General features: G+C 41.1%; 1 protein-coding gene across 1 annotated transcript; it reads left to right on the plus strand.

Annotated features, from left to right (window-relative positions):
* Nucleotides 1–1,737: 1,737 nt before the first annotated feature.
* On the plus strand, nt 1,738–11,189 carry LOC122069128 (dolichol-phosphate mannose synthase subunit 3-like). The gene is made up of 3 exons (XM_042633059.1): nt 1,738–1,857; nt 2,061–2,168; nt 10,942–11,189. Exons 1-3 carry the CDS (start codon nt 1,756–1,758, stop codon nt 10,999–11,001), a joined length of 270 nt encoding a protein of 89 aa, XP_042488993.1. The 5' UTR covers nt 1,738–1,755; the 3' UTR covers nt 11,002–11,189.
* Nucleotides 11,190–16,108: the final 4,919 nt, after the last annotated feature.

The following is a 16,108-nucleotide window of genomic DNA, read 5'->3' on the forward strand; positions in this document are numbered from 1 at the left end:
GCTCCCTTTTGCTGATTCGAGGTATATTAAACTTGCATTTGTTCCACCGTTATGGCAAGGTGGAGGTCTTTGAAAAGTTTTAGTTTATATAGTTGGGGAGGTTGGAAGAGATTTGATTATCATTTTCTAAGTTAGCCCTCTCTACTCACTGAGTTGATAAGAACCTAAACACATATCCCAATAGCTGTGGGACTGATTGCAACATGTGAAAATAGGATAACCACTATTGTCTGTAACGCTCTACCACATCTGACAGCGGCCCACTATTTTGGTGGTGCATTCTCTTCCTAATTATTTGGGGTTGAAATCGTTTGTAATTTCGATCTCGTACAATTTCGTGAAATACCACATTCAAGGGGTGACACGTGTATTGATACCAATGCAATGGTTCAGATCTGATTTAAATGACTCTTCACTGATTTAAGGTTTTATTAGTTGTACCAGATCTGAACCATTGCATTAGTATTAATACACGTGTCACCCTCTGGAGATGGTATTTCATGGAATTATACGAGATCGGATTTGCAAACGATTACAACCCAATTATTTGGGTTGTCACCTCCACCATGTGGTGGTAAACCCTGGTTGAGGTTCTCTCCAAAAGTTCACATTCTAATTTATAATTTGAAAATGTGGATAATCTTTAAAACCAATGTGTTGGAAGCAATGTGAATGATGGAAACATGTCAAAATACGCCCTGAACCAGTTGGGGTCATGAAATGTTAGCTTTGTGGACTTTTTATTGGGCTAGGATACGCTAATTCGTGTTCCTACTTTGACACTTCTGTTTACATTCTTTTATTCCACATCCCCCATTTTATGGACTTCGGCAATATTACTAATCAAAAGAAAAAGTGGCATTTTTAGGACGGTTAGAACTTCGACTTTGTCAAAGGGACTATAGGTGTTTGATCCTGGTAATGTAAATTTCATTTTCAATATATTCGAGGAGGAGGCAGTCCATACTCTTTGGACCCATAAAACCGTTAGAACACTAGTCAAAATGTAGCCCAATCGCTACATCATTGTGTGGATAACTACTGGCTTTAATATCAGGAAGTAAAGAACCATACCATTCTCTCAATTAACTTGAGGTTTGACAACTTCTACTATTGGAGGCAAAGCCCACTGTGAGATTTTTCATTTAATGTTAGTTCTTTGTGATTAGATGGACTTGGAGGAATACTTTTCTTTTAAATTTACCTATATCCTCTATCCTCCCAACATACCCAAATTATATTGTCCGCCAAATCCCATTATAACTTAAAATTGATTTTTATTAATTGCTTACCTTTCAGTAATGACAGTAAACACATCAAGTGCTAGTGCCCCCCCCCCTTTTTTTTTTTTTTTTTGTGCTTCTGGTCAAAGATGGATAAGTCCTTAAAAGTCTTGATTGTATCCCACTATCCCTACTGTTTTTGTTTTCTAAATTAATCATATGCAATTTAAGTATAAAACAGATATTTTTTCAATAAATAATTACTCCCCATAGAGAATTTTCAGAGTCTGGTCTTCATTTACATATTTGATAGTCATTTTTATTGAAGCTGATTCTTTGCCTTTAGGTTGAATGTAACTTTTAGATCAAAAAATAACTAGCCACTACACGTTGAAATTTTATGTGAATTCTTTGAATTTTAGTTGTCATGTATAAAATGGAGTATGAGATTTTGTTTTCCCTTCCAGTTTAGAATCATGATAGATCCTTGTCTTGAACAGATAGGAATTAGGAACAATCTTGTCAAGGCAGAATGAAGCATATTGTAAAGATTATGTCATTGGTAGTAGCCATCGCTGCCTTTTGGATTGGCCTCTTGGCGGCATCAGTGGTTCCACGTAATTATGGTTGGTTGGTAAGTTTCTACTTGACATCATTTTGCATTTTAAGTAGGTTTTGTTCTCTTATATTCATGCACATAAAAATAAAAATTAAAAGGAAAAAAAATCCTTTCACTTTTTTATATATTCATGCACATAAAAATAAAAATTAAAAGGAAAAAAAATCCTTTCACTTTTTTACTTGAAAGCTTACATTTCCTTTCTCCATTTCTCCCAGCTACCGATCTACTTAATTGTGTCACTAGGATGCTATGGTCTTCTAATGGTTGGAGTTGGTTTGATGAGATTCCCAACATATCCTCATGGAGCACGGCTGCTACAAAAGGTACTCTGTAATTTTCCCTCTTTAACCATTTGGTTGCTTTCCTTCAAAGCTTTAAACTTGTGTTGTCTTATGTATGAGGAAAGCGAACAATATAGAGTTTGTGTACTTTGAAACGAATATAACCAAACGAAGTGCAAGACCAGGCAGGGAAACTTTACCTATCTCTCTGAAAAAAATTCTTATATTCCCTAGTGCACATTCCCACTCAAACCTGGAATAATTTCTACCCATAAATGATTATCGATCCCCTCCTTATTATGCTTCAGGTGGTGGTTCCTAATCAGTTTGAATATGACTCGATAATCAAAACCATTTGACATTGTTTGAATTTTTTTTTTTTTGGGTGACTAGTTTAATTCATTACTGAAGGAGAAAAAAATACATTCAAGCCCCTAAAGAGGGGAGGGGGTAGAAAAGAGGCAAAACAAGGATCTCAATGAGGATCCGGGCTCCTAATCACAAAGTTAGGGAGCTCCCAGGATGCTATAATATGAGAATTTCTTGGGGAAGGGGGACAAGAGGAGGAAACTTTGAGATCTTAGCTTTGACGTAAAAAAAATTGAGCTCTAAATCTTTCCAAGAGGCCGAGAGTTGGACGTCCATTTTCTATGATTCCTCTCCATCCATATTTGGCTGATGGCAACACAGAAGGCAAGCTTACCCTCAAAGTCACAATTGGTCTTCCCGTAGAAAGTCATATTCATCCAGATCCATTCCCCGTGGAAAAGGACTTCTCGATGTTGGGTAGCACTTGGAGAGGACTAAATTCCAAATGGAGGAGGAGACAGTGCAGGTAAAGAAGAGGCTCAATGTCCTCCGGCTCAAAGCCACAGAGATAACAAACTGGGGAGATGGGAATCCTTCACTGAATGAGGAAAGATTTAGTGGGGAGGCATTTTTGTGAAGATTCTCCAGGCCGTGAAGTGCCTAGGAATATGGTGCTTGAACCAGATGAGCTTGTGCCAAGGGAAGGAGGGGTCATGAGATCAGACAAATTCCCAAGCAGCCTTAGCAGCAAAAATCCCCAGATGGGGGGAATGGTTCCAAAGAAGAGTGTCACTCCTCGAGTGTCCAGTAGAAGGAATAGCAGGAAAAGCATTCTAAATTTCTTCCATCTGAGGAGAGAAGCGAATGTTGGGGAGCAAGATCCAGAAGATAATATGTCAACAACCTTGGTGAACCTTTTGGGAGACCAGAATTATAGATGCTCCGGGCACTGAGAACATGGGATAAGAGCCCCACAGGGTGCCAACGGTCAAGCCAGAGGAAAGTAGAGGAGTTATCTCCTATCTGAGTGGATATAACTCTAGAAGCCATTATTCCGAGGGAGATCATGTTACGCCACACCAAAAAGGCATCCGAGGGGATGCCCACAGTCCAAATGATGTCCTGCTTGAACATATTAGAGTAATTCCAATCCACCCAGATGCTTTTCTTCTTAGAAACCACTTTCTAGATCAACTTGTTCCCGCACAGTTAATATCCTGATACGCCTCAAACCAAATCCCCCTTCCTTTTTAAGAAGACAATCGTGCCCTAGCTAAGAGGACAAAGAAATCTAGTGAATTCGCACCCTTTCCAAAGGAAGGCAACAAAGATGGATTCCAATTTTGAAGAGATGGACTTGGGCAACCCATAGACACCAGACTAGTAGATGTAGGAAGCTTAGAGAATAGATCTAATACGTTCAAGGCACCCAGTAAAGGATAAAATCTTGCCTTCCCATAACTGAAGGCGTTTTTTTTATGAGATCCAACATAAGAGAGCAGTGGTGAGCAATGAACCTTGCTGGAATTAAAGGCAACCCCAGATACTTGGCTGGAAGAGGCCCATATTCGAAACCAGTCTTCTCAAGGAGGGAGGCCTTAGCACCATCTGAAGCCCCAGACATGAAGATGAGAGATTTCCTCGGGTTGATACGAAGGCCAGACATCGAGACAAAGCATAATAGTATCAATAGGGAGGTCATCTGCTTTGGAGAAGATCATCAGGTCATCAACAAAAGCAAGGTCGGTGAGCCTTAAGGCTTTGCATTTTGGATGAGAGCAATAAGATTTTGATTCGAGGCAGCTTGTACGCTTCTAAAGAGAACTTCCATAGCAAGGCAAAATATAAGGAGAAAAAGGCATCCCTACCTAATTCCTACTGAAGGAGAGAACCCAGCTGAGTTGCCATTAACAAAAACTGAGAATCTGGGGGAAGCAATGTAGTGAAAAATCTAGTTTGTAAAAGTGGGAGGGAACCCTATCTTATTGAGAACTGAAATAATGAAGTCTTATCTCAGAGAATCGAAAGCCTTGTGGATATCAATCTTCATGAGAGTAGCAGGGGGTGTCCCTTCCTATCAAAGCCTCTAACAATCTCATTACAAAGGAGAATGTTGTCTCCTATGCTTCTTCCTAGGATGAACGTTGATTGGCTATCACTAACAAGAGAATCAATCACTTTCTTTAGGCTATTGCCAAGAATCATGGGAATAAACTTGTATAGAAGACTGTATAAAGAAATTGGCCTAAAATCATTCATAGTGATAGCTCCCTCATACTTGGGGATGAGACAAAGGAAGGTGTGACTATGCCATTGAATTGTTCTAGAGATTTTATGAAATATTATTAGAAGACATAATATTGCACCCTTGCCATGATCTAAACATACTTTAACATTAATTAACTAATATTAGAGTACAAGAGTAATATTGTATGCAACTCCCAAGTCCCAACTAAAGTCCTCCACTCCTGTCTTAATCTGAAGTCCCAAAGTCCCAAATGGCAATAACCGAAATCCCAAACATATTATTTATACAATATTAATCATAATGACTATGTACTGGAAAGAACTGTGATGGCTTGTCTGGATTCCACGCCCAGTATGATGGAGTCAACGTGCATTTTCCTCTAACTACACCACAAATGCATACCACGTCATATTGTGAGAGAAGAATCGGATGTAATCCTCCACAACTACCAAAAAGATTGAGTCATCTACATACTGAATGTAATCTATTTGAGAGTATGTGTCACCACCATAGTATGATAAAGAAGAACCCGCCATTGAGCTACTGTTAACTGATGCTTCCGGCAGCATATAGGTGTAAACACCCAATTTTGTCACCCTCCGCCGGTTATGATGACTCACAAATTGTGGAAACGATCATTGTTTTCAATCAACAGAAGAGGACTTTCTAAGGCAATCTAGATTTGGCTCGAAAAAACCCTAGACTAAACCCTAGACCTAGAAACCTAAACCCTAAACCAAGCCTATGGGAAGAGGGGTTCAATTATAGCATATTATATATTGAGGAATCAAATCCAAGTAACCATAGGAAAGATGGTGCTCAGAACCACGATTTCGACGATGTATGGTACACTAAAATTGGACCACCAAATCTCCCGTAATCATCTCTGGAAGTCTGAAATGCTGTGAACAGCTAGATTGGCGTCTATAATATTCCTAGAATATTCCCTCCTGGCCCCACGAAAAATTAAGTAGTGACCTAGATGACGATGCCGTCCCAAAAGCCCTGAGAGTGCCAAATAAGATGAAGTGTGTAGAGCCCATGAAAGACCAGTGTCCAGGTAATAGAGACCACCACTCATTCTACCATATCCAATCGTTGCTCCCAACACTAAGTCCTGAAAAACACAGTGCGTAGGAAAGAAAGTAACTTTACATTTCAAACCCTTAGCAAGACTACCTATAGATAAATAAGTTAGTAGAAAACTGAGGAGCATGTAACACAATGGACAATGACAATGAAGGAGAGCACTGAATCGAAACCAACCCAGCAAAAGGCAAAAGGGAACCATTAGCATCATAAACTTTGGTATTATATGAAAAAGGATAATAGGTAGGAAAAAAAAGGGTGTGCAAACCAGTCATGTGATCAATATCCCCAAAGTCAATTATCAAAGTCTAGGAGGCAACAGATGCACTATGACCAAAAAATATAGTACATGATTGGGTTGAGTGGGAGGTAGTGATTGTTAGTAGATAAGAGGCAGCATCAATAGCAACAGTGGAGGATCCCATCTGATTTAGCATACGACGAAGTATGCCATTTCGTCAGTAGAGAAAGAGGATCGTACAGAAGTGGAGCCATCAAAATTAGTTGTAGTCTCAGACTAATTTGCTTGAGTGTTCTTCCCACGCCCATGAGAGTTGGCGAGATGTCCATGGAGTTTCCAACAAGTCTCCCTGGTATGATGCTCCTTGCCACAATAGTCACATTTGACAATCAGTTTATCAGGAGAGGATGAAGTAGTAACCCGAGAACATGTACCAGTAGCAGAAACAAGAGCAGATCGATCTTGAGAAATAGGTTGTAGCATCTCAATCGACTTTGTTCCTTAGTCTGAATTATAGAATAGGCCTCCTCAAGGGTGGGTGAAGAATCACGATTGAGCATATTAGCCCTAATATGATCATATTCCACATTGAGACCTGCTAGAAAATCATAAACACGAAGCTCCTCATCACGTTTCTTAAAACCAACAACATTAGTCTCACAAATAGGTTGATAGGTCTCATAATAATCTATCTCATTCCACATACCCTGCAGATCAGAGTAATATTGAGCCGCAGAAAGCTCCTTCTGAGTAGCCCAATGGACCTTTTTTCTCAGTTCAAAACACTGCGTATGTTTTCCCATATAAGAATAAGTGGCCTTAGTAGCCTTTCAGATCTTAGCAGCAAAATCAAGTAATAGATATGTCCAAGCAATAGAAGGAGACATAGAATTAATAAGGTAGGACATTACCATCCAATTATCATCTTCGAAAAGCATATTGCTTTTTGTTTTAGAGTTCTAAACTGAGTACACTAAGTTTTTGGTAACCTCTTGTCTCCTTCTTATGAATACAGAATGATTTCTTAGTCCATGCCAAGTACAACATCTCCCCTGACATTGCTAAACTAATAAAGGAAGCGACAGGTCCACAATGTGCTCTACGGAAGTTGGAATTTCCTTACCCACATCCTTAGCACATTCAAAAGCACAGTCAATCAGTAAGGGATTTCTCCTCTAAGTAGTGTAACCTAGCTCAATTCGCCTCATTGATTCCTTCTTCAGCCCTAACCCAGATTCAGCTACTTGCTTGCTATTTAAGGTGCGATGTTCGAGCCTATCGCTGTCCCATTTGTCTTGACAAAAACCAGCAGTAGTAGGGTGCATTGAATCACTTGTGAGAAATCTGACATAACCACAACCAGCAATCGATAGGTATTAAGACCGAGACCATATCAGATAATTGCTCCCATCCAACTTGATGGTACTAGTAAGGAAGAGAGGGTAGTCATGATTAAAAGAACGACCCCCTCCTTCCTGAGTAATTGATGCCCTAGAATCTTCAGACGCTATGAGTGCAGATTCAGTAATCAATCACAAGAAAAACCACCAATCCATATCTAAACAAGCATAGGGATTTGGTGGATCAATGACAGAGCCACAAGGAAAACCAGCATTCTAGATCTAAACAATCATTTGGATCTGAATCATGAGAAAAACCATGTAAGAGCCCTTGGTGGGAGAACACTCACCACTAAGGGAGAGAGCCTAACACAGGCAAAATCACCCCTTAAAGAGAAATCGTGGGACGAAAGTGGAGAGAGGAAGGGTGATGGGATAGGCTAGGATTAGGTTTTGATTTAGGGTTTGGGCAGAATAGGGTTTAGTACGTAGAGGTTTAGGATGGGAATGGGAGGTTTATCGCAAAAAGGGAGGGAGAAAAGGGGTAGCGCAGCTTTAGGGTTAGGTTTTAGGTTAGCGGTGGAGTTTTTTGGGTGAGGTTAGGTTTAGGTTTAGGTTTAGGTTAGGGAGAAGAAGGGTGTTGCACAGGTTTAGGTTTAGGTGAGACTTATGATAGGAGGTTTTCAGTGGGAGGGGAGATCGCAAGTTGATCTTATGATAGGAGAGGCAGCAGTGGCTGGTGGTGGAGATCGCAGGTGGTAATAGCGCTGGGAGGGCCTATGCAATTGGTTCTTGCAAGGTGAGTCTTGCACAGGAAGGGGCGCAACAGCGGGCTGGTGGTGGATGGTGATAGAGACCGTAGGTCAGAGGAAGAAGAAGAAGATGATGATGGAGTAGATTTGAGTTTGGGTTTCAGGTTTGGTGATCAGACCTGCTCTGATACCATGAAGAATTGGGGAATTAGGACTTGTGCCTTAATGAGCATAGTCCTCCTCTATATATAATAAAATAAAACCCAAAAAGTGCTTAAGGGTCTGGTTGGATAGAACCCATTATTACAATAATCCATTATTCAACATTTTGCATTAATCATAGATGAGTTGACGAGAGAGATTCAAGATCAAATCTCTTGGCTTATGTTTTTCTTTTTATGATAATGTTTTGGTGGATGAAACAAAAGCATGAATAAATTCCAAATTGGTATTATGGAGATCAACCTTGGTATCAAAAGGTTTTAAGATAAGTAGATCAAAAACAAAGCATATGGTGCGTAAATTTAGTAACAATAAAACTGAAAGTGAGTGGTGTGTTCGGAGTTGTGAAATAGAAATATTCCTTTAAAAGTCAAAGGAAAATTTTTATAGGATAGATATACAACCACCAATGATGTATGGAATTGAATGTTGGGCGGGAAAGAATTAACATATAAATAAACTTAGTGTAACTAAAATGAGGATGTTGAGAAGGATGAGTGGTAAAACTCGAAAGGATACAATAAGGAATGAACAAATTAGAACTAATTTAGGAGTAGCTCCAACACATGAGAAGTTGCAAGAAAGTCATTTGAGGTGGCATGGACATGTGCAACCAAGGTCTTTTAATGATCTAGTATAGAGGGGTGATTTGATTCAGATGGAAAGAGATAAAAGAACTAGGCATAGTCCTAAAAGCCTCTAGTAGAACTGGTGAGGAAAGACGAGCACAGTTTAGGACTTGTAACAAGTATGGCTTTGGATAGAGCTGATTGGAGAAAAAGGATCCATGTGGCTGGTCCCATTTAGTTGGGATAAGGCCGAGTTGAGTTGAGTTGACTTGTATAAGAGGAACCGTAAATTAACCTCAACCCCAGATAAGAGTGGAAGAAGAACAAATTGTGCTGCACACAACACCAGTTATCCTTCCAAATTTGCATTTTTCTGGACAATTAACTCAAGAGTTTCCTATTCTAAGGTTTCCTGATTGATCAAGTTCTAAGGGCTTTCCTCCCCTAACCTTTTCCCCTTTCTTTGTTTTTCTCCCTTTGGAAGGGTTCTGTCCTCTAACTGAAAAAAGTTTTTTTTTTTAATTGGAATTTGGGTGCACACATGCCTCTATACTTAAGGACAGAAATCTACTTTATAGTTCTGGTTTGCATCCATTTAATTTCCTTACATCAAATTAGAATGTTGAAATGGTCAGCTAATAGAGTTTCGGACAATTTATTATAATTTATATGTTTGATTGTCTTGTTTTCTTGGTTTTTTTAATAAAATAGATGATTTTGGGTTTCATTGTGTTTCATAGATGGTTTTGTTGTGAGGTGATTTGTTTGTGAAAAACCAGAGCAAGATCATGTGTTGTGTTGAGAATTAATATGGACCATAGGAAATTTAACCATCTCAGTGTTATCAACATTGTATGATTTCACTACCATACTTGTAGCATAAAGGGGTAAAACACTAGGAACTGTAGTGCCATAGCAAATATGAAAGCCTTTTATATTTAGTTGGCTCATTAAATTTGTTACTTTTGAATCCATCTCCAAATCTTGTATCAGAGCCTATGATTGTATTTGTTTCTATGCATTTGAAATGATTAATTTTCCTATATATTCGCTCATTAGTTTATTCACTGCTTGTTCAGATCAACATTCACTTCCATAAACAAATTCTGATTTTATTACTGTTATGTATTTTCTTTTTCTCTCTTCCCCCCCCCCCCTCTTGAGTTTAGTGGTGGTGGTGGTGTGCACTGACTCTATTGCAACTCTTCTTTAGATTAACTATGTTAATCTGGCCTTCCATGGTGCTAGTGCAGGGTCTGCACTTATGTTCCACTACTGTAGTATATATCTGCTTGCTTACATATTTTTTGCAAAACATCCCCCCCACCACACCACCACCCCCCAACAAAAAAAAATAGTAAAAAAATAAAATACAATGCAGATGCAGGACTCATTTTTATGGTTTCCTTTCAGAATTCTAATGTAAACCTAACAGGAGACCCTTGATGACCTCTTTTTATTACCTTTTTTTTTTTTAAATTAATGATAACGACGGGTATCCAAGCCTTGGACCGGGTCATACCGGGGTTGAATGAGAACCATTTTTTTTAACTAATGCTAACGACGGGTATCCAAGCCTTCGGCTTGCCTAGTCCCGTGGGTCCATACTGACTCCACAGCCGCATGGACTGGGTCATACCAGGGTTGAATGAGAACTGTTCAACTTTCACCAAAGCTATAACACCCTCGTGTGAGTGCCCCAAGGAGGTAAGAGGAGTCAAACTTAGAACCACATGCTTCCTGAGGCGAAGTTACCTTACCAACTCGGCTACCCCCTTGGGGTTGGAGCCTTTTTAGTATGATATTACGGTTTCCTAATCATCCTAAATAATTCTAGATAAATGGCTGTCGTAATTAGCAGTTGCATCATTATTTTCTTAAGAGATCTCCATGACAAGCTTCATTGGTTGGTGGAAGCTTCCACTATACTTTTGTCCCTTATGTGCAACCAGGACAGTTATAGGCCTTTCTTGGCTTTGTAATTTATCCATTACTTTTAAGCTACGGTATACTTGAAACTTAGAACTATAGATTCTGTTATGCAGGACATAGCAGAAGCCAAAGAATTCTTGAAACGAAGAGGCAGCGATGTGGGTTCTGATTAAAGCCTGAGAAAATTTATTTTTTTCCTGTGGTGGATTAAAAGAAGAAGCCAAGCGATGTTGAGACGAAGAGGAAATTCCTTGAATCTTGCTCAAACGAATTATAATGAAAATTCAAACTCATTTGAAGCATTTGTCTCCACATGAGAAACTGTAATGATACTTTCTAATTGCAACTGGGATTGGAATCAACGAACGTGATCATGGACTTGTTCCCTGGGGGACTGTTGGAGGGAAAGAGATGGGGGGGGGTTAGAGATTTGATGTAAAATTGCTCAATTTAGATGACACCTTTTCTAGTTATAAAGGTTTCTGATTGTTGGAATTAATTAAATTGCTTAGATTTGATGGTTCTACTCCTGGGTATGGTCATTAGAAGCTGGCTGAAGCTTTCCTTTTACTATTCCTCTTTTGTGTGTGTGTAAAGTTGGACGAAAATGTTTGCAGTAATCAACAATTTTGTTTGGCAATAGCAGATAAGCTGTGAATATATGCTACTCCGAAAGTTGCTTGTGATCTTTTACAAACAAAATCCTGGTAAAACCACTATAGGAGTTAATTAGAAATTTGGTGTAGGGAAGATGTATGAGTTGTTGTCTGCCCCCAATTAATGCCTGAGCTCCTAGTAGGGGGGAAATCTCGAGATGAAAACAAGTTGAACCCGTTGTCTCATATGTAGGCAGCAACATACTACGGAGTTGTGTGTGTGCATTTGTGTTGTTGCGGATTACTCAAACTATGGATAGGAAATTACAAAGGGGAACAAAGAAAAGTGTGTAGATAGGGGAGTACTAGTGTCACACCCCGTTCACACCGAACCGGGTCAGTGACCGGGTTAACACCGGTTAACCCCCACCTTCCAGGATCATCTGATACTGTATTCCACCATAGCATACACACAACTAATAAAAGCTTATCAGATCAGCGGAAGACTTGGTTTACCTATGAATATCCCCATAATACTTGATACCCGAATTGTGATACAATAGTTATATACATGTGGGCCTGAAGGCATGATATTTACACAATGAAAGTACAATTCACATATCAAGTACATAAAAGAAATCATCAAAATCAGAGTATACTGCTCGGCTCGGTATCAGAACCTAGAGCTCAGCTCGGTATCAAAGGTTGAGCCCAGCTCGGCTTCACAAGGTAGAGCACGGCTCGACAGCAAAATGGAGCTCAGCTCAGCATTAGAACTGTGGTCCCGCAGCACAACTCTCGCACGGGCAATCAGTGCCGTGCTCTAACTCCTCAGGGGCCCACCAGTCCTCTTCAGGGAACTCAACCGTGGGGCCCGACCCGTGCTCTTCAGATGGATGATCTGTAAAATCATCTAAAAAGGGGTGCACAAGTGGGATGAGCTCACTAGCTCAGTAAGTGGAAAGATGGACCACACAGCAGTCCACAAAACAAAACACAATCATATGCACTACATACTATGCAATACATTTTAAATCACATCCACCTAAGCAACATTACTAAGTCTTTGGTTTAGTGCTACTACAGCCACAATGCGCGTATACTCCAGGTACGAGCCGCGAACTCCATCCCATGATACGCCCATAGGGCTGTCGGAGAAGGCCCACCATGAGTACTTGGAAAAGTAAAAACATGCCGACCATCGGCTCTCAACAGAAAAGTAAATGACTAAAATTAAAGGTGCTGACTCCAGCAATTTAAAAGCAGTATGATTGGCCCTCTTGAATATACCACCGGGGTTGCCGATTGTCCTAATGACCCGTCGGGTGTTATGTCTAACCGTCACAGTGACCCAACAACCGCGACCACTGCTTCCCCCAAATGGTAACCCAACACCTTAACCCCTGTTGGGAAGGGTTGTAGCACGAGATGGTGAAAATCCTAAACTGCATGCTCCTATATGACAATAGTACGATTGCATAGTGCCACCGCGTCCTATACCACGGGCCACCAATGCACTCGTTTCCAAGCCGACGATGGCATCTAGTCTAGTAATGCATCATGCATAATGATGTCAACATTCATCACATAAGCATCTCATCACTTGGCATTTAGAAAGTAAACATAGCACACATGCATAACAATGTGAGGATGACTAATCTACATAGCATTTTCATGAGGGCATGACTAGACTAGATACAATTAAATGAATGCCAAACAATACCTTGAAACAAGGCCAAACGTCCTCTCCCCACTTACCTGTAGTGTACAAGGATTCCTGCTCGGTACGGGTGAGATCCGGTGCGAGAAGCGTAGGATTTGGTGAACCTAACATGAGTGAGCGGGGTTAGAATTTCACCATTTTAGAATCAAAATTAACATGATCCAATGACAAGATCATGTTTATAATCCTAAAAGAAGGTCACACGTCCGATTTGGGCCCAATCGGACGGAAAAATCACATTCAGAGTCTTTTAAGTGGGTCAAACAGCCCACCTGTCTGGCCCACCGGTCTGGCCCACCGGTTGGCCCACCGGTCTGGCCCGTCGGTTGGGCCAGGGGGTCTGCTAAGATCGGCGGGCAGGGTGGCCCACTGGTTAGCCCGTCGGTCTGGCCCTCCGGTTGTGCCCGAGGGCCCTACCCTCTCAGGCAGGTGCCCACAGGCGGGCCAGATGGCCCACCGGTCTTGGCGGGAAACCTGCTGTTTCTTCCCAACTTCGTCCATTCTTTGGGGATTCAAATGAGGCTTTTCCAAACCCATTCTTCACACTTTCAAAGTCTTATAGGATGGTTCTAACCTAGATCTAGGTTAGATTTAAGGAATTGGAAGCCATCTTACCTTCTTTGCTCAAGAACACCTTCAAAACCCCAAAATCACTTCAAATCCACAATGCTTCTCCAACCTTGTAAATACTTCTTCAAATCCTTCAAGATCAACACATAAATCATCTATTAAACCTTAGATTCATCATTTCAAGGGGGATTTACAAGATCTCAAGAAACCCTACCCAACCAAGGGTTTTACTTGGGTATGGTGAAGGTTTAAGGAACCCAAACTTTGCTTACCTCTAAATGTAGATCTAGTGTTGAAGATCACTCTTCCGGCGCCGGAATGGGAAGATCAAGCCTCGGCGCCGCTGACATCCATCTCTTCTTTCTCTTCCTTCTCTTCTCTTCTTCTTCCCTTTCTTTTCTCTCTCCTCTTTACTCCTCTCACCAACGTACGAGTGTCATAAATGAGAAAAGAAAAGAAAAGTATAAATGCTATATATACTTCTTTAAAATACTAAGTAATTCACATGGGTGGGTCACTCAGGTGGGTGGATGCGCCCACCTGTCCGCCCACCTGAGGGCCAAAACTTGGGATTTTGACAGAATTCGGCCCTCAGCGCGAACCTCACCCTTGGCATACGATGTAATATATGTATGCACCTTAATATACGGCTACGTACCTACTTTATCCATATATAGCCTTATGATAGGTGCATGTACACGGCTTGGGTATTCCCGTCTCTTCTGGCACTGGCTCGGACTTGTCGGGCCAGTTGGTGTTTAAGGTCACCCTTGCCATCATAGTCCATAAGGAACCCGCTCTAACTCTCCCCGGTTCGGGTCCTGCATAGTTAAATCGGGTCAACCGTGTAATCAGACCGGGTTTAAGAAGTAGGGTATTACATTTCCCCCCCTTCTGAAAAATTTCATCCTCGAAATTGCGTACCTGGTTGATAAAAAAGATGAGGGTACTTGGCTCGCATTTCATCCTCTTTCTCCCAAGATGCTTCTTCAAGTGAATGATTAGCCCATCGCACCTTTAGATAGGAAATGGAGCGGTTGCGAAGGGTCTTCACCTTTTGGTCCAAAATTTCAGCTGGCTGCTCTGTATAGGTTATGTCAGCTTCAAGGTATTCTAGCTCCACAGGTAATACATGAGAGGGCTCATGAACGTATCGCTTCAACATGGATACATGGAATACATTATGGACGTCCCCGAGTGAAGGTGGCAGAGCAAGCTTGTAGGCTACTGAGCCAATCCGGGCTAAGATCTCAAATGGTCCAATGTATCTTGGGCTCAACTTCCCCTTTCTGTGAAACCTTTGCAACCCTTTGGTAGGAGAGATCTTGAGAAATACCTTTTCTCCTGGCTGAAATTCAATGTCTTTTCTGCGGGTGTCCGTATAGCTCTTTTGACGGGACTGGGCTACTTTAATCCGCTCTCGAATAATGTCGACTTTGTCACAAGTCATCTGCATCATCTCAGGTCCTAACATTTGACGTTCACCTCCCTCATCCCAATACAAAGGAGTTCGGTACTTCCTGCCATATAATGCCTCATACGGAGCCATCCCAATTGTAGCTTGGTAACTGTTGTTATAGGCAAACTCCATAAGAGGTATATATTCTTCCCAACTACCACACATTTCCATTGTACATACCCTGAGCATGTCCTCTAATATCTGTATGGTTCGCTCCGACTGACCATCGGTCTGTGGGTGGAAAGCAGTACTCAAATTCAACTGTGATCCCAAGGCACGCTGGAAGCTTTTCCAAAATCTGGAAGTGAACCTTGGGTCCCTATCTGATACAATGCTCACTGGCACTCCATGCAAGCGCACTATGTTATCCATGTGAAGTTGTGCTAATTTGGCCATAGAGAACTTGGTCTTGATGGGAATGAAATGAGCAGTCTTAGTGAGCCGATCAACGATCACCCCATATCGCGTCCATCCCCTTAGGTCTACATGGTAGTCCGGTGATGAAGTCCATTGTAATCCTATCCCACTTCCATTCTGGTACTGGGAGTGGTTGAAGAGTACCATAAGGTCGATGCCTCTCAGCTTTTACCTTCTGACATGTAAGACAAGTCGCCACATACAGAGCTATTGTGACTTTCATACTTGGCCACCAGTAATTTTGTTTGAGGTCTTTGTACATCTTTGTACTTCCTGGGTGGAGTGAGTACTCGGAGCTATGTGCTTCTCGCACTATCTTGTCTTGTATATCCAAATCATCAGGTACACACAATCTGCCTCGAAACATCAATGCCCCATCGCTGGCTAAAACAAAATCTGGGTCGTTCATCGTTTGATCTTGAACCTTAACTCTGATCCGCTGCAATTCAGGATCCAAAGGTTGTTTCATTATTACCTCTTGCCTAATAGTCGGATGCACCTGTAGAGCCGTCAAG

The sequence above is a fragment of the Macadamia integrifolia genome, unplaced genomic scaffold, assembly GCF_013358625.1.
Source record: "Macadamia integrifolia cultivar HAES 741 unplaced genomic scaffold, SCU_Mint_v3 scaffold537, whole genome shotgun sequence".
In the NCBI taxonomy this organism is placed as follows: Eukaryota; Viridiplantae; Streptophyta; class Magnoliopsida; order Proteales; family Proteaceae; genus Macadamia; species Macadamia integrifolia.

What these genes read in the sequence shown, in the direction of transcription:
- LOC122069128 (XM_042633059.1), top strand. Translation starts at nt 1,756, where the DNA reads ATGAAGCATATTGTAAAGATTATGTCATTGGTAGTAGCCATCGCTGCC. An exon ending in CACGTAATTATGGTTGGTTG is followed by an intron (nt 1,858 to 2,060) that starts GTAAGTTTCTAC and finishes CATTTCTCCCAG; the next exon opens with CTACCGATCTACTTAATTGT. An exon ending in GAGCACGGCTGCTACAAAAG is followed by an intron (nt 2,169 to 10,941) that starts GTACTCTGTAAT and finishes TCTGTTATGCAG; the next exon opens with GACATAGCAGAAGCCAAAGA.